This window comes from Phyllostomus discolor, chromosome 1 (assembly GCF_004126475.2).
Source record: "Phyllostomus discolor isolate MPI-MPIP mPhyDis1 chromosome 1, mPhyDis1.pri.v3, whole genome shotgun sequence".
NCBI classification, from domain to species: domain Eukaryota; kingdom Metazoa; phylum Chordata; class Mammalia; order Chiroptera; family Phyllostomidae; genus Phyllostomus; species Phyllostomus discolor.
Genome location: NC_040903.2, coordinates 119,443,739 through 119,467,883, shown reverse-complemented (window position 1 = coordinate 119,467,883; position 24,145 = coordinate 119,443,739). Strand labels below are relative to the sequence as shown.

The 24,145-nt window shown below is 38.6% G+C and overlaps 1 protein-coding gene across 3 annotated transcripts in view; it reads left to right on the top strand.

The window, feature by feature from the left end:
* The window catches only part of KLHDC1 (kelch domain containing 1), a 93,885-nt gene that overhangs the window by 59,577 nt on the left and 10,163 nt on the right, over window positions 1-24,145 (top strand). Inside the window, exons 10-12 of one of the 3 annotated variants that reach the window (XM_028506810.2) lie at window positions 13,069-13,141; window positions 19,135-19,219; window positions 22,132-22,184. In XM_028506810.2, the coding sequence (XP_028362611.1) occupies window positions 13,069-13,141; window positions 19,135-19,219; window positions 22,132-22,184 (211 nt within the window). The remainder of the gene's footprint in view (window positions 1-13,068; window positions 13,142-19,134; window positions 19,220-22,131; window positions 22,185-24,145) is intronic. The other 2 variants (XM_036028702.1, XM_036028699.1) reach the window with 2 other exon arrangements.

The following is a 24,145-nucleotide window of genomic DNA, read 5'->3' as shown; positions in this document are numbered from 1 at the left end:
TCTCTCTTCTTGGATTTTTTGGAGTAGTTTGAGAAGAATTGGGGTTAGCTCTTCTCTAAATATTTGGTAAAATTCTCCCATGAATACTTACGGCCCAGGGCTTTGGTGCCAGTAGTTTGTTGATTCTGCTTCGATTTCACTAGTTGATATTGGTCTATTCAGGCTTTGTATTTCTTCTTGACTCAGTTATGGAGGATTATATGTTTCTAGAAATTTGTCCATTGCACCCAGGTTTTCAAATTTGTTGACTATTGTTGTTCATAGTAATTTATCATGATCCTTTGTATTTCTGTGGTATCAGTTGTAATTTCTTCTCTGTTGTTTCTGATTTTATTTATTTGAGTCATCTCTCTTTTTTTCTTGATGAGTCTGGTTAAAGACTTGTTGCTTTTGTTTATCTTTTCAAAGAACCAGCTCATGGATTTATTGATTCTTTGAGTTGTTCTTTTAGTTTCTATGTCATTTAATTTTCCTCTGATCTTGATTATTTCTTTCCTTCTACTTCCTCTGGGATTTGTTTGTTGTTGTTCCTCTAGGTTTTGGAGCTGTAGGGTTAGGTTGGTTATTTGAAATTTTTCTATCTTTTTAAGGTAGGCCTGTATTGCTCTGAACTTCCCTCTCAGGACTGCCTTCTCTGTGTCCTACAGGTTTGGGGTTGTTGTGAGTTCATTTTTGTTTGTTTCTAGAAACTTTTTGATTTCTTCCTTGATCTCATTCTTTACTCATGCATTGTTTAATAGCATGCTATTCCATCTCCATGAATTTGAGTGCTTTGGGGTTTTTTCCTTGAGGTTGGTTTGTAGTTTCAGTCCCTTGTGGTCAGAGAAAATGCTTGATATGATTTCCATTTTCTAGAATTTGTTGAGTCTTGTTTTGTGTCCTACCATGTAGCCTATCTTTGAAAATGTTTCATGTGCATTTCAAAACAATGTGTATTTTGCTTCTTTAGCATGAAAGTTTCTATGTATATCAGTGAAGCCCATTTGATCTATCGTGTCATTCAGTGCCACAATGTTCTTGTTGATTCTGTATTTGGAAGATCTGTCTATTGTTGACAGTGGGGTGTTAAAATACCTTACTATATCAGTATTGCTGTCTATATTTTTCTTGACATCCTCCAAGATTTTCCTTATATATTTGGGTGCTCCTATGTTGGTGCATATATGTTTACAATGTTTACAACTTCTTGGTGGATTCTTTCTTTTAGAATTATGAAATGGCCTTCTTTGTCTCTTTTATGGCCTTTGTTTTGAAGTCTATTTTGTCTGATGTAAGTATTGCTACCCCGGCTTTTTTTTCCCCTGTCCATTTCCTTGGAATATTTCTTTTCCAAGCCCTTCACTTTCAGTCTGTGTAAGTCTTTTGTTCTAAGGTGGGCCTCCTGTAGGCAGCATATGTGCAGGTCATGTTTTCTTATCCATTCAGCTTCTCGTGTCTTTTGATTGGAGTGTTTATTCCATTTACAATTAGGATCACTACTGATAGGTATTATTAAGTGCAATTTTTCCTGTTGTACCTGTGTTCCTCTCTCTCTCACTCTATACCTCCATCTTCTTAAAGCAGTCCCTTTAGTATGCCTTGCAATGTTGGTTTGGTGGAAGTGTATTCTTTTAACCTTCTTTTGTCTGGGAAACTCCTTATTTTGCCTTCCATTTTAAATGACAGCCTTGCTGAGTAGAGTAGCCTTGGTTGCATGCCTCTGCTTTTCATTATTTGGAATATTTCTTGCCATTCCCTTCTGCCTTGTAGTGTTTTTGTTGAGAAATTTGCTGCTTGCCTTATTGAGCCTCCTGGTATGATACAATCTCTTTCTCCCTTGCTGCTTTTAAGATTCTCTCTTTGTCTTTCAAATTTGGCATTTTAATTGTGATGTGCCTTGGAGTAGGCCTCTTTGGGTTTATCTTGATTGAGACCCTCTGTGCTTCCTGAACTTGGATGGCTTTTCCTCTCTCCCAGTTAGGGAAGTTTTCTGTCATTATTTTTTCAAACAGGTTTTCTATCCCTTGTTCTTTTTCTTCTCTGTGTGGTATTCCTGTGATTCAAATGTTTTATGTTTTATGTGATCCTATAGTCCCCTTAAACTTTCCTTATACTTTTTGAGTCTCTTTTCATGTTGTTGCTCTACCTGGGTATTCCAGCTCACCAATATGGTCCTCTCCTTCATTCAGCCCGCTTGTCATTTCTTCTAGTGTAACTTACAGTTCACATAGTGAATTCTTTGTATCTTCCTGGTTCTTGTTTGTACTTTCAATTTCCTTTGACGTTGTTGTAGTTCCCACTCAGTTCTTTGTAGTTGCCACCAAGTTCCTTGGGCATCCTTATGACCATGTTTTTTTTTTTTAAATTCTGCGTCTGATTGGTTTCTTGCCTCAAATTTATTTAGCTCTTTAACTGGGTATTCTTCCATTCCTTCTGACTTGGGGGCTCTTTCTTTGTCTCCCCATTTTAGGTGACTGTTTTAGTTTGCTTCTGCATCTCAGGGTGCTCCACTTTGCCTGTCTGTGTTCATGGGGTGGCCTTCTGTGGTAGGAGTTCTGTGGGACTCAATGGTGCGGTCTCTTTGATCTCCTTGTGTTGATGCTCTAGGTTTGCCCTTTCTTCCATTTGTGTGGGCTCTCTTGTTGTACTTGGGTTTTACTTATTGGTGGTTTCTTTGTTACTGGGGCTCTCCCCTCCTGTGGGTTTACTGTGGTCACGAGTCCCACCTTGTCTTATATGCTGTTGTACAGGTGTTGGTTAACAAGGCAGTGTTACCAGATCACCAAACCTACACCAGCAAAAAGAACCCCATCCCATATCAACAATCTCAACTGCAATTGAGCAAAGATTAATAAAGCTGAAGAGAGAATACAGATATTATAAGCTATAACAAAGGGAATATGAGATGACTGAAAGAGGGGAAATGTTATTGAGTGGTAAGAGGGAGGAGAATTGATAAGAGTAGGGATAGAACCAAGGTGAGCAAAGGGAGAGAACAAAACTTAAAACATAAGTAAAGCATGGAAGGGCAGTGGGAACAATGGGGTAAGAAAAGGGATAGTGTACTATGAGGTTTGATGTATAATGGAACAGGTATTAGGCCAACGGGATAAAAATTGCATAAACACCATAGCAGGGTCGACAGCAATGACAGCTGAATGAAGTTTAATAAAGGTGGAATGGGAATAAGAATATTGTACAACAACAAAAAGTGAATATGAGATGTCTACCATAAGGAAAATTGATTTTGAGAGGATAGGAGAAACAAACTAATAAGAGGAAGGAGTAAAACTCAGGTTGAGAGAGCAAATAAAAATGAAATAAAATTTGTCACCCAACTGACCAGGGGCAGGAGGAAGGTGAACTGGAGTGAGACAGGAGGGGAGTATTCTGTGGGATTTAAGGTACAAATGAATAGTGATCAAGTAGGAGTTCTGTTGGAGAAGTACAGCAATGGCCGTGGTATTTCACCCAACTGGCCACTGTTTATAAAAGGTGGAGAAGAAATAAGACTTTTTTTTTTAAAGTTACCCATGAAGCTTTTTTTTTTTAAGATTTTATTTATTTATTTTTTAGGGAGGGGAGGGAGGGAGATAGAGACAGAGAGAGAGATAGAGAGAAACATCAATGTGCGGTTGCTGGGGATTATGGCCTGCAACCCAGGAATGTACCCTGGCTGGGAATCGAACCTGGGACACTTTGGTTCCCAGCCCGCGCTCAGTCCACTGAGCTATGCCAGCCAGGGCAGAAATAAGACTGTTATAAGAAGGGAAAAAGAATGTGAGCTGACTTAAGAAAGCAGAGTGCTTAAGTGAGGTTAGATGGAGGAGAAATAGTGAGAGTAAAGGATAGGAACATGGTGTAGTGTGAGAGAAAGTAAAGTTTACCACAACAGTAGGGAAGGTCAGGAAGATGGTGAAATGGATTGAGACCAGGGAAGGGTGCTGTGTGGGATTTGGAACAAATTTGGAATAAATTTGGAATATGATAAAAAATATATAACCTGAATAAAAAGAATACATACTAAAATACCAAAAGTAGTGAGTTATTTGGAAGACTAATAAAATGAAAGAAGAAAAATTAAAATGAAGTATGTAAGCTAAAACAAAGAAACAAACAAAAAAAACTAAAAAAATCAAACAAAATACACTAATTCTGATGAAAGCAAGGTGAAATTTGTCTCAGCTGTTGGTGTTCTCCTGCTGACTTCCTTCTGCATCTGTCTCTGGTGTTCTCTCAGTTCTGGGTCTTACAGTCTTATTCTTGAAAAACAAAAGCCCCTGCTGGTTGTCAGGCCTGCCTAGTAGATTTTGCAGGTCTTCTTGGCTCCTGCAGTCAGTGGGAGATTAGACTCCGTTTTCCCTTTCCAACTGTTTGCCAGGAAGGGGGCTCAGTCTGGGCTACAGTAATCACAGTTGCCCAGTTTCCAGCCCACACCCTCAGAGCAGTGTGTAGTTTGCACTGTGCAGTTGTGCTGGGCTGGCGCTGATAAACCATCTCACTTTGCATCCCTTTGATCAATCCTAAAGTGCACTGAGTGGGACCAAATTACACCCACAATTCTCCTTCCTTGTTGGCTGGGCAGCTACACATGCGGTATCTGCCCAGGATACAGAAGTATCCTGGTTCAAATTTTGAAAACAGTCTCTGTGGGTGCTGCTCCGCTGAGCCACTGCCTGGGTTTACACTCTCTAGCAAATCCAGAGTCTTATTTCGGTCATGGCCAGTCGTGGACCCCTTTTTCTCCCAGTTCCAGGTGCCACTGAGTTCACCCCCACTGTCTGGCACTGTCACAGTCTGCAACCTCTGCCACAGCTTGGGTGCATCGCCAGCTGTGTGTGTACTCGCTGCCTTCCCCCTTCACCCAAGAGACTTTAGGCATTCAAGTCTCTCCTGGTGGGGCTCTAGGATTTACTCACTTGGGGAGGGGAAGGAGCCACTAGGCTGCTGTCACTGACCTGGCTCTCTTCTATGTCCACGCTGCAGCCACAGTTTCTGGCTCCATGCGAGGGGACTTACCCCATCCACCTATAAAACCACCTGTTTTGAAGCATGTTCTGCACACTTGGACTTCCAAACTTCATATTAGCTAAGATTCTATTGGCTGTTCATTTTGTCTTTTGGAAGATCAGCTAAGTGTCCCAGTTGGGAATACAAGCAAGTGGGCTCAGCTCCCACCTACTTCGCCACTACCTTCTCTCCTGTAGTTTCTTTTTTTTTTTTTTTTTGCTTTTTGCAATTTTCTCTTCAATTTTCCCAAACCATTTATTGAAGAGACTGTTTTTACTCTATTATGTGCTCTTGCCTTCTCTATCAAATAATAATTGACCATGAATGTGTGGGTTTATGTGTGAGTTTATTTCTGAGCTCTCTGTTCTGTTCCACTGATCTCTATGTCTGTTTTTTTTTAAGATTTTATTTATTTATTTTTAGACAGAGGAGGAGGGTGGAAAAAGAGAGGGAGAGAAACATCAATGTGTGGTTGCCTCTCACACACCCTCTACTGGGGGCCTGGTCCACAACTAAGAATTGAACTGGTCATTCTTTGGTTCACAGGCCCACACTCGATCCACTGAGCCACACCAGCCAGGACTGTATGTCTGTTTTTATAGCAGTACTGTGCTGTTTTGATTTCTATGGCCTTATTATATAGTTTATTTTCAGGTAGCATGATTCCTCCAACTTTGCTCTTCTTTCTCAAGATTGCTGAGTCTGTTTTGCTTCCATATAAATTTGGGGGATATTTCTTCTAGATTTTTGAAATATACCATTGGTATTTTAATAGGAATTGCATTGAATCTGTAGATTGCTTTGTGTACTATGGATGTTTTTATGATGTTAATATTCACATCCCTGAATATGGTATATGCTTCCACTAATTTGCATTTTTCTTATTTTTTTCTTCAATGTCCTATAATTTTCCAAGTACAGGTCTTTACCTCCTTGGTGAAATTTATTCCTAGGTACTTTATTTTTTTGTTGTAATAATTAATGAGATTGCTTTCTTAATTTCTCTTTCTGATAGTTCATTATTACTGAACTGTGTAATAATGAAACTGGTGGTGTATAAAAATGCTACCAGTTTCTGAATATTAATTTTGTGTCCTGCTACTTTACTAAAAATTCATTTATTATATCCAGTAGTTTTTGGTGAAGTCTTTAAAGTTTTCCATGTACAATATTGTGTCATCAGTGAATAATGACAATTTTAATTCCTATTTTTCAGTTTGGATTCCTTTCATTTCTTCTTGTCTGATTGCTGTAGCTAGGACCTCCAGCACTATGTTGAATAAGAGTGGTGAAAGCAGACTTCCCTGTCTAGTTTCTGATCATTGGGGAAACCCAATTAGTTTTTGCGCATTGAGTATGACATTGGCTGTGGGTTTGTATATATGGCCTGTATTATGTTGTGGTATCATCCCTCTATTCCCACTATGCTGAGAATTTTTGTCATAAATGGGTGCTGGATTTTATCAAATGCTTTTTCTGCATATTTGTATATGATCATGTCATTTTTTTAAAGATTTCATTTATTTATTCTTAGAGAGGGAAGGGAGGGAGAAAGAGAAAGAGACAGAAACATCAATGTGTGGGTTATTGGGGGCCATGGCCTGCAACCCAGGCATGTGCCCTGACTGGGAATCGAACCTGCGACACTTTGGTTTGCAGCTTGGTGCTCAATCCACTGAGTTACGCCAGCCGGGGAGTGATTTTTATCCTTCATTTTGTTTATGTGATGTATCACATTTATTGGTTTGTAATATTGTACCAACCTTGCATCTCTGGAATAAATCCCTCTTGATCATGGTGCATGATCCTTTTACTGTATTGGTGAGTCCAGTTTGCTAGTATTTTGTTGAGAATTTTAGCATCTATGTTCATCAGGGATTTGGCCTATAATTTTCTTTCTTTGTAACATCTTTATCTGGTTTTGGAATTACCATAATGCTGTCCTTGTAAAAAGAGCTTGGAAGTGTTCCCTCTTCTTGAATTTTTGGAATAGTTTGAGATGGATAGTGTTATTTCTTCTTTGAATGTTTGTTAAATTTCACCTATGATGTCATCTGGTTCAGGACTTTTGTTTGCTGGCAGTTTTCCAGTTATTGCTTCAATTTTATTAGTTGCAATTGGTGCACTCATGTTTTCTGATTCTTTCTGATTCAATTTTGGAAGATGGTATGTTTATAGGTAATTATCCATTTTTCCCAGGTTGTCCAGTTCATTAGCATATATTTGTTCATAGTATTTTCTTACAGTCCTTTTTATTTCTATGATGTCAGTTGCGACTTCACCTCTTTCATTTCTGATTTTATTTGTTGAGTCCTCTCTCATTTATTCTTGATGAGTCTGGTTAAAGGTTCATCAATCTTGTTTATCTTTTCAAAGAAGAAGTTCATGGTTTCATTGATCTTTTGTATTTGTTTTTGTCTCTGTGTCATTTATTTCTGCTCTGATCTTTATTATATCCTTCCTTCTACTTTGGGCTTTATTTGTTGTTGTTTTTCTAGTTCTTTTAGGTGAAGGGTTAGATTGTTTATTTGAAAATTTTGTTGCTTATTTAGGTAGACCTTTAATGCTATGTACTTCTTTCTCAGGACTGTTCTCACTGTGTCCCATAGATTTTGGGTTGTGTGTTTATTCTCATTTGTTTCTAGGTAATTTTTCATTTCCTCCTTGATCTCATTGTTAATCCATTCATTGGTTAGTAACATGCTATATAGCCTCCATGTGTTTCAATTTTTTTTATTGTAGTTGATTTCTTGTTTCATACCATTGTGGTCTGAAAAGATGTTTGACATGATTTAAATCTTCTTAAACTTGTTAAGACTTATTTTGTGTTCTAACATGTAGTCTGTCTTTGAAAATGTTGTGTGGGCACTTGGAAGAATGTATATTCTGCTGCCTTGTGATGAAATGTTCTGTAAATATCAATTAAATCTACCCAATCTAGTGTGTTGTTTAGGGTCACTGTTGCCTTCTTGATACTTGTCTGGAAGATTTATCCATTGATGACAGTTGGGTGTTAAAATTCTCTACTATGACTGTATTGCTGTGGATCTTTCCCTTAATGTCCACCAAGATTTTCTTTATATGTTTAGGTGCTTCTGTATTTGGTGTGGAAATATTTACAAGGGTTATAGCATATCCTCTTGTTCAATTGATCCCTTTGGTATTCTGTAATGACCTTCTTTGTCACTGTTGTGGCTTTTGTTTCATAGTCTATTTTGTCAGATATAGATATTGCTACCCCAGCTATTTTTTTTTGTTTGTTTCCATTTGCATGAAATATTTTTTCCATCCCTCACTTTCAGTATGTGTGTATCTTTTGTTCTGAGGTGGGTCTCTTGCAGGCAGTGTATGTGTGGTTCTTGTTTACTAATCCATCCAGCTACCTCATGTCTTTTGACAGGACCATATAATCCATTTATATATAAGGTCATTATTGATAGATACTTATCAATGTTTATTGCCATTTTATTCTGTATACCTATATTCTTCTCTCTCTCAATTTCTTTTTTCTTTCTTCTTCTTAAAGCAGACCCTTTAACGTTTCTTGAAATGCTGGTTTGGTGGTAATGAACTCCTTTAGGTTGTTTCTGTTTGTTTTGTTTTTTGTTTTTCTATCTAGGGAGCTGTTTATTTTGCCTTCAGTTATAAATGATAGCCTTATTAGACTGAATAGTATCAGTCGTAGGTCCTTGCTTCTCATCACCCTGACTTATTTTATGCCGGTCCCTTCTGGCATGAAATTTTTTGGTAGAGAAATCATGTGACAGCCTTTGGGAGCTCCTTTGTAGGTTACTAATTGCTTTTCTCTTGCTGCTTTTAAGATTCTCTGTTTGTTTTTAATCTTTGGCATTTTAATTATGATGTGTGTTGGTGTGGGCCACTTTGGGTTCTTGATTGGCACTCTCTGGTGCTTCCTGAACTTGTGTGACTTTTTCCTTCACCAGCTTAGGGAAGTTTTTAGTCATTATTTCTTCAAACAGGTTCTCCATCCCTTGATTACTTTCTTTACCTTCTGGTAGCCTTGTGATATGGATGTTGTTATGCTTGATGTCCCAGAGGTTTCTTAGACTTTCTTCATTTTTTAAAATTCTCTTTTCTTTTTGATGCTGTGCTTGAATGCATACTGTTATCTTGTCCTCAAAATTGGTGATTTGGTGCTATTCTTCATCTAACCTGTTGTTGATTCCTTCTAATGTAGTCTTCACTTTAGACATTGTATTGTTAATTTCTGATGGGTTCTTTTTATGGTTTCTATGTCCTTTTTAATGTTTATTATCTCTTTAAGTTCTCTCTAAGATCACCCATTCTTCCTGTAAGGTCCTTGAACATCCTTATAACCATTGTTTTAAACTCTACATCTGGTATTTTGGTAGATTCCATTTCATTTAATTCTTTCTCTGGGGATTTCTCTTGTTGTTTCATTTGGGTCATATTTCTTCTTCTCTTTGTTTTGTCTTTGTGTATTAGGTAGATCTCTTAGATTCCCAGACTTGTTATGATGACTTTTTGATAAAGATATCTTGTTGGGTTCAGTGGCCCAATCTTCTAGATCACCTGATCTCCATACTCCAGGAATGTTCCTTGTGGGTTATGTGCACCTTTCTGTTGTGGTTGAGTCTTGAATGCTGTTGGCCCTTTCATAGGTGGAGTTAACCCTTCAGGATGGTTTAGTGGAAAGATAAACCTCGATCACCACATATGATGTCCAGGGGCCACCCCACCAAGGCAGAGTTGTTCCCAGCAGAATCTGGCGCCTGGCAAAATCCCCCTTTGGGTGTGCCTCTTGTGTGACTAGTGGGGTATAGCTCTGGTGTGGTCTAAAACCCACAGCTGGTTGTGTTGCTTCTGGGTCCACTTGGGCAGGGTTCAGGAACAGGTCAATGTCAGTCATTATATGTAATTGGCCTAGGCCTGCCTGTCTGGAGCTACCACACTGTTTACTCTTTGTGCCTGCATCTGCTGGTCTTTCGTGTACATGCAAGGGCCCAGTTTGTGTATGTGGTTGGATTTTTCCTGCTTAGTACGGGGGGCAGATCTGTAAAAGAACCTAGGTTCCCTGAGGTCTGTCTGCACTTGTTGGCTTCTCCACCTCCTACTGAGGTGGAGGTTTCCTACTGAAAGCCTGGTCTTTCAGAGCTTTCACAAGAAACACTATAGAGTAGGCCCAAGCTGGATGCAATCCACAGACCTTCCACAGGTTGTGAGCTTGGCCTGGCAGGGCAACGGACAGGGCTAGTTGGTTCCCTACCTGGGGTCACACATTCAGGCATTCAATGAGGGGAAAGTGGCCTAAACCACTCAGTCTCTGCCAGAGTCTCCAACTCTAGTTCCTTCACAATGGGCTGTAGGTTCAGGTTGGGTGCAGCCAGCCATCTGCTCAGCTGGGAAGAGCCACCAGGCTTAGGAGAACAGATCAAAAGTCTCCCATTGGGGATGATATTGGCCCAGCCCACAGGACGGGGTAAGCACTTAGTCCCAGTCCCAGACAATAACCTCCAAAGGGCTCACACTCTGAATGTCCCAGCTCTTAGCCTCTCTCCCTTTCCCTTCATGGAACTGAGCCCAGCAGGGTAGGGTACCAGGGATTTGGCAGGGCTGATCCAAAGAGTCTCTGTTGAGGGCTGTGCCTGCAAACCTGGAGGAGGGGGCAGGACACTTCTTCCCCTTCCCAGGGTAACATGGGCTGAGCTCACAGGTGAGAGAATACTGGCCCCCACCCCTTGCCATGTAGCCACACACCCTAGGATCCACCTGTCTGGTTCCTGGAGAAAAGCTTCCCTGGAAGATGTGCTTTGAAAATCCTAGCTCTGCGTGGCACTCTGAATCCCTTGCTCAGATGAACTCAGCAGAATAGAACCAACCAAGTGATTCGACAGGAGGGAGAAGGGCACTGGCAATGCACTTGAGGTAGGAAAGGCAGGCCCTCTTTCCAAAGCCACAGTTTATTCACTCTCTGAGTCTCTGCCAAGAGCCTCCCCAGAAAAAAAGGGCCCCCAAAATCATTGCTGGGTGCAGCCCGAATCCCCCTGTGCAGGATCCCAGTATGGCAGAGTGGCATCGCCAGCAGTTAGACACCAGGCAGTGCTGTAACAATAGGAGTGCTTGTCCCTGGGAAGGTGGCATCTAGGTCTCCCAGGTGGACAGAATCCTCACTGATTTTTCACTGCCAGATGCTAAGTGGGCTCCCCTTCATGTTTCTGTTGCTCTGGGTTGAGGATCCCTGTGTAGGGCTGAGATCCCACACCTCTGGGGGGAGGGAGTTTTGCAGCTGCAATATCCCTCTGGCTTCTCAACCACTGCACCTGGGTGCAGGGGCTAGCCCTTTTCATGTCTCCGCCCTTCTTACCAGTCTCTGTGTGGCTTCTCTGAACCCTTGGTTATATTTCAGTTCAGCTAGCCTTTTGTTGGTTATTCAGGTTGATGGCTCTATAACTTAGCAGTAAATCTGGTTTTGGCTGAGAGCAGGTGAAGGTAGCTTCCACCTACTCCTCTACCATCTTTGAATGCCTCATTTTTTTCTTAGCTGTATTTTATACTTAAAGTGTCTTCCTTTGTTTTGATTTTATGGTTTACCTTTATTTTAACCCCAACTATTGCATTGAAAATTAGAAATGGAAGACCCACCCTTTTGCCTCTGTTCTTCTTGGTTCTCCTTGTTTTCCTGTTTCCTAGGTGTAGAAAGAAGGAAGGGTGGTTGAACCTAGGTGAATTAAAGCCCCTTCTGACTAAAATAGTCTATGATTCCACATCCTCCAAACTTTTGATCCAGATGCTTATACTGTAGGCTGGAATGGGAATTAGAAGAGCAGCCTTTTCCAGAATGCTCTGGAAATATAAGGTGGGAAGACCTGTTGCTCCTCTTTTTGTTCCAAAACTATAAAGGAAAGTGCTTAGCTAGAATTTTTTTAACTCCTGCCATTGCTGGTCCTAATGGCTATGGGTTTTGAAATGTAGTTTTTCTTTTAGAATTAAAATTATATCATTAGTATAGAAAAATGACCAAGAACATTTGCTTCTTAGTTTGACATACTAAATGTTTTATATTTTCTTAACTCAAAAGTTTTCTATGGCTAGAGATGTTTTCATTAAGATAACTTTTATAGCATTAAAGTCATTTCTATAATCTTATGTAGGATCTGGAAAAAACTATTTTTTTCAACAAAAATTTATTGAGTATCAGCTGGTGTATCTGGCAGCCTGCTGGCCAACGAATGCAAGAGGTTGGTTGGAAACAGCAATTCCTAGTAGGGGATATTAATTTTTGCAGAATATTATGCTTCTTCAATTTCTGGGGGGGTTAATTAAAAGAGATTTGGAATATAATAAAAAACTAAAATATAATAAAAAACATTTATCCATTTCACTAGGGGTTAATATATCTTCATGAGTGCTACTGTTTTTAATTCCTATTTGCTGATTTTGGCCATTGACCTATGGGGAATTAAATGTCCTAACTCTTAAAGTTTTTTTAATTTTTAATTTTAAATTAACTTATTTTCAATTATAGTTGATATACAATATTATATTAGTTTCAGGTGTACAAAAAGTGATCACCATGATAAGTCTAGTACCCATCTGCAAATGTCTTAACTCTTAGTCCAGTTAGTTTCTTCCTTTATAGGTTCTGCTTAAGATGTGGACATACGTGTTTTAGATAATTCTAAGAAATAATTCTTAGTTTTGTTCACAGTGATGTCATTGTAGTTATGTACACTAGTGTTGTAGTTATATAAAAATTTTCCTTTTTTTAAAGCAGAGCTTACTGAAGTATGCATGGGGGAAATGACTGGAGATGTAGGATTTACTTTAAAATAACTCAGCCAACAACAATAATAAAGAGAGCTAAATGGAGCATATGTGACAAAATCTTTATAGTTGTTGAATCTGGGATATGTGTTGGTTCAATAATATGTTCACTCTACTTTTACATACCTCTGAATTTTTTATGAGAAAATAAACACACACACACACACACACAAAACATTATTATGTAAATACAGCATGACGAATTTGGAAAAAAATGTGAAATTTTATCCCAAAGAACCTAACCTTAATTTTTGAACTGGCATAATATTGCAGGTGATGGTTGGATTCATAATGTCATAACAAATTGTTGGAAACAATTGACACATTTACCTAAAACAAGACCCAGGTAAGTCTAGAAGTTAACAAACAATAGTAAAATAGTCAAGAATTTTTTAAATATTAAAATATAGTACTTAATTTATAGTGTTTGCCATTAAAACCTTAAATCACCAGGAAAGATATTTTTTCAAGTAAGCTTGATATTACTGATATAATTTAATGATCATTTAAATGATATCTGATTGTTAGAAATAATCTATTCAGTTTCTACCCATATTTGCATATTTGAAACTATTATCCTTTTAAGTAAATGCATAATATTGCCTGAAAAATATGAAAATTGATAGTAACATATAATTTTACTTTTTTAATAAGTAGACATGAATGGGGTTGGCTTTAATAGTAGTAGTTTGTTTATAGAAGAGGTTTAGAGCAGTTTAATGGGGAAATTGCTTTATGTCAATCAAATAGGTAGGAGATTATTATTTTCTTTATTAACTTATATTCATTTATGTGAATTTTTAAAAAAGAAAACATTAATTATTTCTGGTATTTGTAGAGTATAATTTTCTACAAAAATTACAGAAATGATGACTATTATTAGGCTACAAAGAAAACCACATTAGTACTGTAAATCTTATTTTTTCTAATTTGATTGAATTGTGTAATAAAGATATATTCATAGGAAATTCAGATTTGGCACATTAAATTATTATAATTAGTAACAGATTTTATTCTTTTTCATGCCATGTATTTTAGATTTTTTACTATAGATTATTTATTCTAATGTCAATCAACTTAATAACATACATTTCAGTAATTTAATATATGACAAGTAACTTGAGAAAAATACCTGAAAATATTTATATATATATATATATCATTGTGTATACCTATATTACTATGAATAATATATTTAGAGTTTATCATAGTTGTATGTATGATTCTTATATCTTCATGTATAAAAATTCATTTGAATGTTTTATTTTAGTAATTCTGGATTTTTTCTACTATATATTTTAATTTAAAGAGTTTTATATTAAGATATAGGAGCCCAGAGTTCCAGTCCTTGCTCAGCTACTACTTAGCATTTTGGCTTTGGGAAAGTTACTTACGAAACTGAGCATCGTTTTTTCATCTGTGAAATGAGAGAGCTGGACTAGATAAGCTCTTTGTTCTCTTCCAGTTGTTTGATTGTATGAATGCATTAATTATAGACCAAAGTGGTAGTAAGAATGTTTAATTTTTTAATTGCTATTTTATATTTAAACCCTTAATGAGTAATTAAAGCAGCACAACTATGATCAATAATATACTAGTTAGAACTGAGCTATGTAAAGAGATTTTGTAAATTTAACTAATGTGCCATCTAAATAATATGCTTTATTAGAATGTTTAGGTGATAAGTGTAGAGCAGCTGTGAGAGGACATAAACTGTCAGTCTGTAGAAAGAACATCAGGTTGCAAACTAGATGTCACCAAAATCAAGGCAGGAAAGGCTTTCCAGTGTTCTTCGAAGATGAAGTCCAGGCCAGAGTTTCCATAAGGCAGATAAGACAGAGGCAGATCTATCTTCAGGTATGAGGTGAGGAGGAGAACAGGTGGGATACAGTTTAGTGTAAGGAGAACATATATGTGTGTGTATATACTAATTTTTTATGAAAGTAAGAATTTACTTAACATCTAAATGAATTTTGTGCAAACTTTTCCAAGTTATAATTTGAAATGTAAGCTGCCCAGTTCTCCTCTTGTAATTCTACATCAGGTTTCTCAACCTCTGCACTATTGACATTTTGGACCAAATTATTTAATGCGAGGGGTGTCCTGTGCATTGGAGGATGTTTAATAATATCTCTGTCCTTTACCCATTAGATGCCAGTAGTACTACCCCCCATCAACCTGGAGTTATGACAATCAAAAATACCTCTAGATATTGTCAAATGTCCCCTTGGGGACAGAAGTGGCCCTGGTTGAGAACCACTGTTGTACAGCGTTACGTCCTCCTCTAAAGGTCTCACTAGATAAAACAATACTTGGTTGAAAAGCTGTCTACATATTCATATCTGATCATTTGTATAGGTGGCTGTCAGCACAGAACTTTCTTAAATATTTGTAAAAGGTGTCAATAAGGTGTTGGTCTATAGAGCCTTAGATACAGTTGTATCCCATGAGCATTGTCAAGGTTACCTGACCTTCTCTCCAATAAGTTAAGCTTCCAATATATGACAACTCCATCATATTCTATCTCTTCTACCCAATCCCTCTTCTTGTTCCCAACTCCAACCCCAAAACATAATCTGGGTGTTGCTGAAGATTTATATCACATTATGGTCTAACACACAAGCTGGAGAATTGGGCAGAGTATTTCCCAAACAGAGTCTCTAATGACTCACTTCTATCCTGGATCCGAAGTACATTTGTCATTGAATGTATCAAGATTGAGGAAAGGCTTTAACAAGCTGTACATAATCTCACTGTTTGCACTTGTGGAAGTTAAGTAAAAAGTATTAATGTACTAAAAATAAGTTATGTGGTAATAAAAGGTGATAACATGTAATTATTTGGGGAATTTGTTGATTTAGCAATTTGGTGTGTTAAGAGAAATAAAGTACTTTCAGAATTAAAGCAATGACTCTGTAAACCCTCAATTTATCTTGTAAAATTGAGAAATTTATGTGTATTTTTATTCTGATAGTTTAAGCCCTCAGAAATATTGAACTTTTTAAAACCATAAAAGTATTCTTGGTAAATAATGTGAAACTGGAAATGGATCTGTGCTATCAGACCATTTTCACAAGAATGTTAAATGCTCTACTCCTTTATGAAATAATGTGCTTATTTGATCTCTGAATAAATGATGATGGCATTTTGTGTTTGCTTTTGTTAATCAAAAGTTTTTGATCACCTGCTGGATACAGAACACCATAATAGGCATTTTTAAAGAGAAACATATAATTAGATTACCCAAGCTCCAGCGATGTGCTGGTAAACAGTTAACACTGCTGTCCAGGAAAAACAAAATTTTAAAAAAGACGTAATATGTAGCATTTGCTGATTTCCACCATGGCTGGTTTCAAGCTACCAACATGATGTCACTGAACATGGAGTCGGATGGACAGTCAGCTGGTCCAGTCAGTTAAAACTTCACAGTCAGCTTTAACTAGTCAATTAACTGGTTCCAGCATATCAGTGCAGCAGTTTTTCACCTTGAAGATCTTTTTGTGGGGAGCTAAAGACACATCAAACAGTTAAAGCAGTATATAGAGCAGTTTATCATCAAGTATAAGTTAGATTATAAAATGAGCACATAAATGTTGAAAGGTGCTAAACAGAGAGAGTGACAGCCAGTTCGAGCAGCATTTGGGGATTTTTTAAAAATTATATATTATTGATTATGCTATTACAGTTGTCCTGATCTTTCCCTCTTTGCTCCCCTTCACCCAGCACCCCCTACTCCCTCAGGCAATCCTCCCACCATTGTTCATGTCCATGGGTCATGCATATAAGTTCTTTGGCTACTCCATTTCCTACACTGTACTTTACAGCCCCCTGGCTATTCTGTAACTACCTACTTGTACTTCTTAATCCCCTCACTTCATCACCCATTCTCCTCCTCCGTCTCCCATCTGGCAAACTTCTAGTAACTAACGTCTTTTCTCTTGCTGCTTTTGAGAGTCCATCTTTATCTTTAACCTTTGGCCTTTTAATAATGTGTCTTGGAGTGGGTCTCTTTGCATCAATCATAATTGGGTCTCTCTGTGCTTCCTGGACTTGCATGTCTAGTTTCTTCACCAAATTAGGGAAGTTGTCTTGTCCTATTTTTTCAGATAGATTTCTAATTTCTTGCTCTTTCTATTCTTCATCTGGCACCCCTATGAGGTGAATGCTGGACCTCTTAAAGTTGTCCCAGAGGTTTATACTATCCTCATTTTTTGGGTTCTTTTTTTTTTGTTGTTCTGCATGGTTGTTGTTGTTGTTGTTTTGCTTCCTTATGTTCCATACCATTGATTTGATTCTTGGCTTCATCCATTCTCCTGTTGTTTCCCTGTAAATTGTTCTTTATTTTGATTAATGTATCCTTTGTTTTTGACTGGGTCTTTTTTATGTTGCTGAGGTCCTTGCTAAGTTCCTTGAGCATCCTTATAACCAGTGTTTTGAACTCTGCATCTGATAGATTGCTTATCTCCATTTTGTTTAGTTCTCTTTCTAGAGTTTTGACCTGTTCTTTCATTTGGGCCATGTTTCTTTGTCTCTTCATTTTGGCAGCCTCCCTATGTTTGTTTCTATGTATTAGGTAGAAGTCCTTTGAGTCTGTGTCTTGCTAGTATGGCCTAATGTAGTAGGTGTCTTGTAGGGTCCAGTGGCACAGCCTCCCCTATCACCCAAGCTGGGTATTCGAGGTACACCCTTTGTGTGGGCTGAGTATACCCTCCTCTTGTAGTTGAGCCTTGGTTGCGGTTGAGAGATCAATGGGAGGGATTTACCCAGGCCAGTCAGCTGTTAGGACTGGCTGTGACCACTGACCACCAACCTCTACCCTCTGTGGAGGATCATCTGTGCAGGAGCAGGGTGGTGGTGCTCTGACTTGGTCTCTAGCTGTCCACTGGATTCATTGGCCCCAGGGTTTCCCAGGTGGTGCAAGCCAAGGTCCAATCCCACTCGTGTTTTACCCAGGGCACCCTGCCTGAGCTATAAAACAATCTGAGATGGCTGCTACTTGTGCTGGGCTTGGAGATTCCCAGGTGAAGCCAAACTGTGACTCTAATCTGGCTGCTGCTAGGGCTCACTGAAGCCAGTTGTTGCTTATTTGATAGGAGTTAGGAGCCAAGACCAGCCATTCTTATGGCAAAGCAGTTTGTGGATCTCCGGGGTGGGTCACACAGTGTTAGCCAGGTTGATATAATCTCAGATAGGGCACCAGCCTACTGGTTTTGTTGGGGTAGGGCTCAGAAAAGGGACAATGGGCTGCTCTTGCCCTGATGCCAGACACTGCAATCTCTCCCTGTGTGCCACTGGTGCCCTTCAGGCTGCCACCCCGGTGCTGCAGCTCAGAGGGAGTGAGTCTGAATAGGTGAGTCTGTGTGTGGGTTCCCCAAGAGGAACTGCTTAGGGCTCCAGTAGCCTCCTCCACAGACTGAATCCCCACTGGTTTTCACAGCCAGAAGTTGTGGGGAGTTATCTTCCTGGCACTGGAATCCTGGGCTGGAGGCCTGGTGTAGATCTAGGACTCCTTGCTCCATTTGGGGATTTTGAGCCTGTTTTTCTTTTAGGCCATGGGAGAATGACTTCTCATTTTAAGACTTGGAAACTGGGTGAACAGAGTCAGATGGAAGCTTTACTCTTAGGAAAAGCAAATAAATTAAGTTGGCTGAAGTAGAGGGTTCATTTGGGGAGAAGCAAGAGTTCATTTTAGTTTTATGGGAAACAGAAATAGTTCTTGGTCGTAAATATAGGATAAGAAAAATGGCACAGGTGCATCTTGATCAGGTGTCCGTGGTTAAAAACAATATTTGACAAATATTTATCAATATGTAGCTGACATTACAGACAGAAAGATGAGGAACATGTGTGGTATTCTGTACCCAGAGTGATAAGCAGTGTAACAATGTAAATAAAAAGAAAATTCCAAATTGGACTTGTCAGGTGATGGGAGAAGAGGGAACAGGAGTCAAAAATGAGGACAGGAACATGGCAGATAGTAATAAGAAAAATGGGAAAGGTGTCTATTTCTGCTGATCAGTTCTTTCTAAAATGTTTTTGTGATAAATTATTTTAATATCTTAAGTTAGATTAGAAAAAGTTGTGGGATAAAATGGAAAAGTTATTATCATCTCCTTAACTGAAATGATGTGACTTAATGAACTCTAAAATCTAATTCTCTGATGATCCTAGAAGGATCTTTAAAATCTGTCTTCTTTGAGAATATGCCAAAATTTGGAGTTTGATAATGCCTTTGAAATAGATTACATTTTAGACTGAAGATATTACAATTGAAGATATTTACCTGTGATATAGTTTCTTCTTTGATAGTATTTCACTGTTTATACTTTTCAATCATAGGTTATGGCACACTGCCTGTTTGGGAAAAGAAAATGAAATAATGGTATTTGGTGGGAGCAAAGATGATTTACTTTCCTTGGATACAGTAAGAAAATTTCTTATCTAAATATTTCCTCTAATTGTGTTATTCAACCTAAATGGTTGTTCAATAATAATGTTAGTATCCCCACATTGCAAAATATGGAAAGGCATGAAATGTTACTCTGTGGTGTGACTAATCTTCAGAGTAAGTGGCTTTTGTGAAGTATTTCAGATCTTAGGTTTGCAAATCAAAATAAGTCTACTAACTTCATTAGTCAAGTTATTAAGAAAAGGCCTCAAAGGATGGCTTTTCACTGTTTCTCTGAGCTTTCCCATGGTATGGGTGTTTATAATTTTATTGAAATAATTGATACATAAAAAGAATATATGATGTATACGTAAAATACTTAGTGTAAAAATGCTTATGAATGTTGCTACTTAATAATAATTAGAACATCATTAAGGCTAGCTTTTTTCCTCAAGAGGAAACTACTTTGAAATGCTTGGTGTATTTTCTTTTATTGTGTGCATCTTTTGCCACCGCTTCACCTGTTTTACATTTGCACGAAAGCATTTGTTTTAAAATCTGATAAAACTAAGGTCAAAGGAATAAATGGGTAGCATTTGGAGGGTATTGTTCTTTCACTCCTAGCACCTTGGGAAATTCAGAGCAGGGTGGCCACCCTCCTTTTTTGGATGTGATGAGACAGGATTTCAGGACTGGTTGCTGTGGTTGGATGAACACTTAGGCACAGCAGAACTGAGCCTCCATGGAGGCGGTGGTACAACAAGCCAGGGTCCAGCCAAGGAGGGGCCCATTTCCTTTCATCTCCTTGGGTGTAGTTATTTCCAGAGTTGCTCCTATGGAGTAGCCCGGCAAACCCTGAAATAGGTAGCTTCTCTCCAGGTAACTGGTTTATTTCATAGTCCTGAAGCCTTAAATTTAAAAGTTATATATATACTGAAAGTTTCAGAACTTTCTTTGGCTGAGAATGCAGTGCTTCAATAAAAGATGAAAACCACAACTTTGCATTTAATTAAGAAGCAAATTTAGTGGTTCATCTTTTTCTGGGCACTAGGAGTCTTCACTTAGGACACAAATTTTATCATTGAAATAGGAATTCTGATTAAAATCATGATCATAAATTATGAAATTCTAAAGACCTATTTGAAAGGATTAGGGAAATTTTCTGCTGATTCTTCCACATTAATTTTCAAATGAGAAAATCATATTCAGAAAATCTTTTAGACCTGTGATTTTCAAATGAAGAATTCCCAGAAAGTCCTGGTGTTACAGAACAGACCCATGGAGAGGGGGGGACAAAATAAAATCACTAAATGGACCCCCCCTTTCTCCCAGGATCCCTTTGTACTAGGTTCACCTTGCCCAGTGCCAGGGAATTATAGCTCTCAATGCCAGAGACTGGTGAAAAGGAAAGTAATTATTTATTCAAAAGTTATACAGACTTAGGAATAATGACAATGTCTTCATTAAGATCCCAAAGTCCCTTAAAACACCCACAAACACATACAGTCCTTCCTTCCCCTTTACCCACTCCTGGGTACCGTATCTCAGGAAAAGAAATAGAAGTCCGTGGCTCAGGTAGCCCCTGGTTCTTCCCAGTAATCCTTGCTCAGCTGGCAGGCCTCTCTTGGTTCCCAGCATCATCAGCTATGTCACTGGGATCTCCAGTTCTTAATCCAAACCCACATGGCGCCTTCTTGTGGCCCACCAGCAAGAGCCCTTTCACCCCTTTCCTTCCCACAGCGTCTGTCCTGCATTCTTCCAAACTGCTAAGAGAGCTCTGCATCGCTGCTACATCTTGCTTCCCAGCGTCCTAAGCTGTGTGGCAAAGGGAGCCCCAAAGCCATGTGGTTCTCTTCTAGCATGGCTGCCATGCCTGGGTTTAAATCCCAGCACTAGTCTTCCTCTGCAGCCCCATTTCTGATCCCTCCCACAATTGGCTACACCTGCCGGCATTCCTGCGTTTTTCCAGCTTTTCTGGGCTGACATAGTAAGTCCAGGCAGGTGTGGCCTTGTGGTGTGGAGCCAATCATCTCCAAGCTCTCATGCAGGCCCTGTAACCAGTGGGAGCTGCCTCCCAGTTACATCCTGGGTGAAAGTCACTCCAATTTCCCTGGCTTAAAGCGTAGGCACAGCAACTGAACATATCCGTGAAACCAGTTAAGACTTACAGAAATGTTAAATGACCATGCCTGAGGTTATTGGCAAAACTGTTGCTATGCAGTTGTTTTAAAACAGAGTTTTAAACAACTCTCAATGGCCCTGCTCCATGTGTCCCATCCCCCAGTTCGGACTTGTGGGGGTAAGGACATCCTGTATTTTTTTAATGTTTCCTGGACACCCTGAGTTCTGGACCCCATTACAAATCCCTATTTGGGGGGCTCCTGGCTGCACCCTGTTACACTGGGACCACCTGGAAAAGGGAGATGGGGTAAAGAGAAGATTTAAAAATAAGAGTAATTTGGATGAAAACAGTTCTGCTAAAGAAACAAAAAAGTTTGAAAACCACTACATTGTCATTGTAAACTTACTGTTCTAAGAGAAAAACATGTTTCTGATTTTTAAATTTGTGGTTATATACACTGTGGTTAGGTAAAAACTGGGTCACTGAAAATATGGGAACCACGTTTCTAAAATTTGTGTGGACCAGATATCTGTATGTATGTGTATGTTTGTATGTGTGTGTGTGTATGTGTGTCAATAGCCAGAGAGATTTATTTGCAGCTTTATATAATTTCTTTTACATTTATAAAATAAAAATATTTAATATTAATGGTTATTTTTATTTTAACATTTTTTATTGTTCAATTACTGTTGTCTCCATTTTTCCCCCATTGCTCTTCCCTACCCTATCCACCCTTCACCTCCCACACCCACTCTCCCTGCCCCCCACTTTTTCTTTGGCATTATTTTTATAAAAAATGTTGACAACTCCTTTTTATGTTGATTAGGGTCACTGTAATGATTTATTGATCTTTCAAACACAACCTTATTCACTACTCAGGTAAGTAAATTCATTATTTTTTTTAAAGATTTTATTTATTTTTAGAGAGAGGGGAAGGGAGAAAGAAAGGGAGAGAAACATCAGTGTGTGGTTGCCTCTTGAGTGCCCCCTACTGGGAACCTGGCCTGCAACCCAGGCGTGTGCCCTGACTGGGAATCAAATCAGCAACCTTTTGGTTCACAGGCCCACACTCAATCCACTAAGCCACACCAGCCAGGGCTGAAATTCATTATTTTTAATATATATGCTATTAATATGTGATAATTTCTTTCTGCCTGATTTTTGGGGAACTTTGTAATATTTTTCAGGTAGTTTATGACTTGAATTTTTTAAAATGTTTAAATTATCCTAAGAGTATAATCAAATGTTTAATGGTGAAACATACACCAATGTTATGTGTATTTTTCTTTAAGATTTTATTTATTTACTTTTAGAGAGGGGAAGGGTGAGAGAGAAGGAGAGAAACATCAATGTATAATTGCGTTTCATGTGCCCCCGACTGGGACCTGGCCCGAAACCCAGGCATGTGCCCTGACTGGGAATCAAACTGGCGACACTTTGGTTTGCAGGCTGGCACTCAGTCCACTGAGCGACACCAGCCAGGGCAAATGTTATTTTTAAAACAAAATATAGAGTATAGTCACATTTTTGCTCTGATAGTAAAATTGCATTTAGTTCATATGGGAATATTAAACATACTGTATTTCCTTGATTCTAAGCCTGACTTTGTCCTTATTTTAAGTTTTCTGAAGTCAGAGTATAAACACATATATATGCTTTTAATTTAGTACAATTTCTTTTTTTTATAACTTCAAAGCTGTTATTAAATTGGTGGTGTAACTTACAGAGACTTAGCTCATATACTCTTGCTTTAAAAAGAATGTATGCAACGTTTAGTGGGAGGATTGTGGAGAAGCCCCTGTTCCTGCTGGGGAAGGTTAGGAAGGGTTTGAGTGAAGTAGAAGTCGCCCAGTGAAGAAGTGTGGGTATTTTGTGCAGTAGGAGTAACATGGGTGAAGGCACCAGACACAGAGAGACAGAGAGACAGAGAGGTGACATGCTGTATGTCGGGGAGTATGCTATAACTTCCAGACATCTTACAGCTTGAATCGCTTGAAAAACCAATGAACTAGCTCAAACTGGACCTCCCTAAAGTTTTTCTTAACTGTCCTTTCTGTCAGCACAGTGTTTCCTACACTTGCTGCACATTAGAATCTCATGTGGAACTTTAAAACATATTGATGCCTGGGTTCCATCACCACAGATTGTGGTTTAACTGGTCTGGGGTGTAGTGTGGACTTTGAAATTTTTTAATGCTCCCAAGGTAATTCTAATGTGGAGGCAAAGTTTAAGAATTGCTACTGTAGTGATTTATACTGCAGTGTATTTTTACTTGACTTTTGCTGTGAGCAACATAACCGCTCTCCCTAAGTAGATGACACATTCCTCATATCTCAGGATCAAGAAATATAGTATTCACGTGCCCACCATGGGGAGGCAATCTCAACCTTTCCCATAAATTGCTAATAATGTAGAAAGCAGGCATTCAAACAACTATAGTAGAAAATTAAAAATTGCTTTAAGAGGCATGTATAGACAGCTTATGAGAATACTAGAGAGGAAGGCCCTCTGTCCATGTGGTTAAGATTGTGAAGGCTAGGGAAGTCTTTCAGAAGAAGAGTTTGAGACAAGATTTTACTATGAGCAGACAGTGCAGAGACGCTAGCACTATATATGATGTACCTTGGAAACTGAGTTCTTGAGTATTCCGGGGATATAAGTATGAGGTGGGAGTTGTAAGAGATGAGGTTGAACGAGAAATCAGAACCCATGTGTGACCTAACACTGTGTCGCTCATGAAGAGGAGTTTATATTATCTTGTAGGAGGTCAGGAAGCACTGAAAAATTTGAAGCAGAGGAATGAGATCATCATATCACAAGTTAGAAAATTCCTCTGGCAA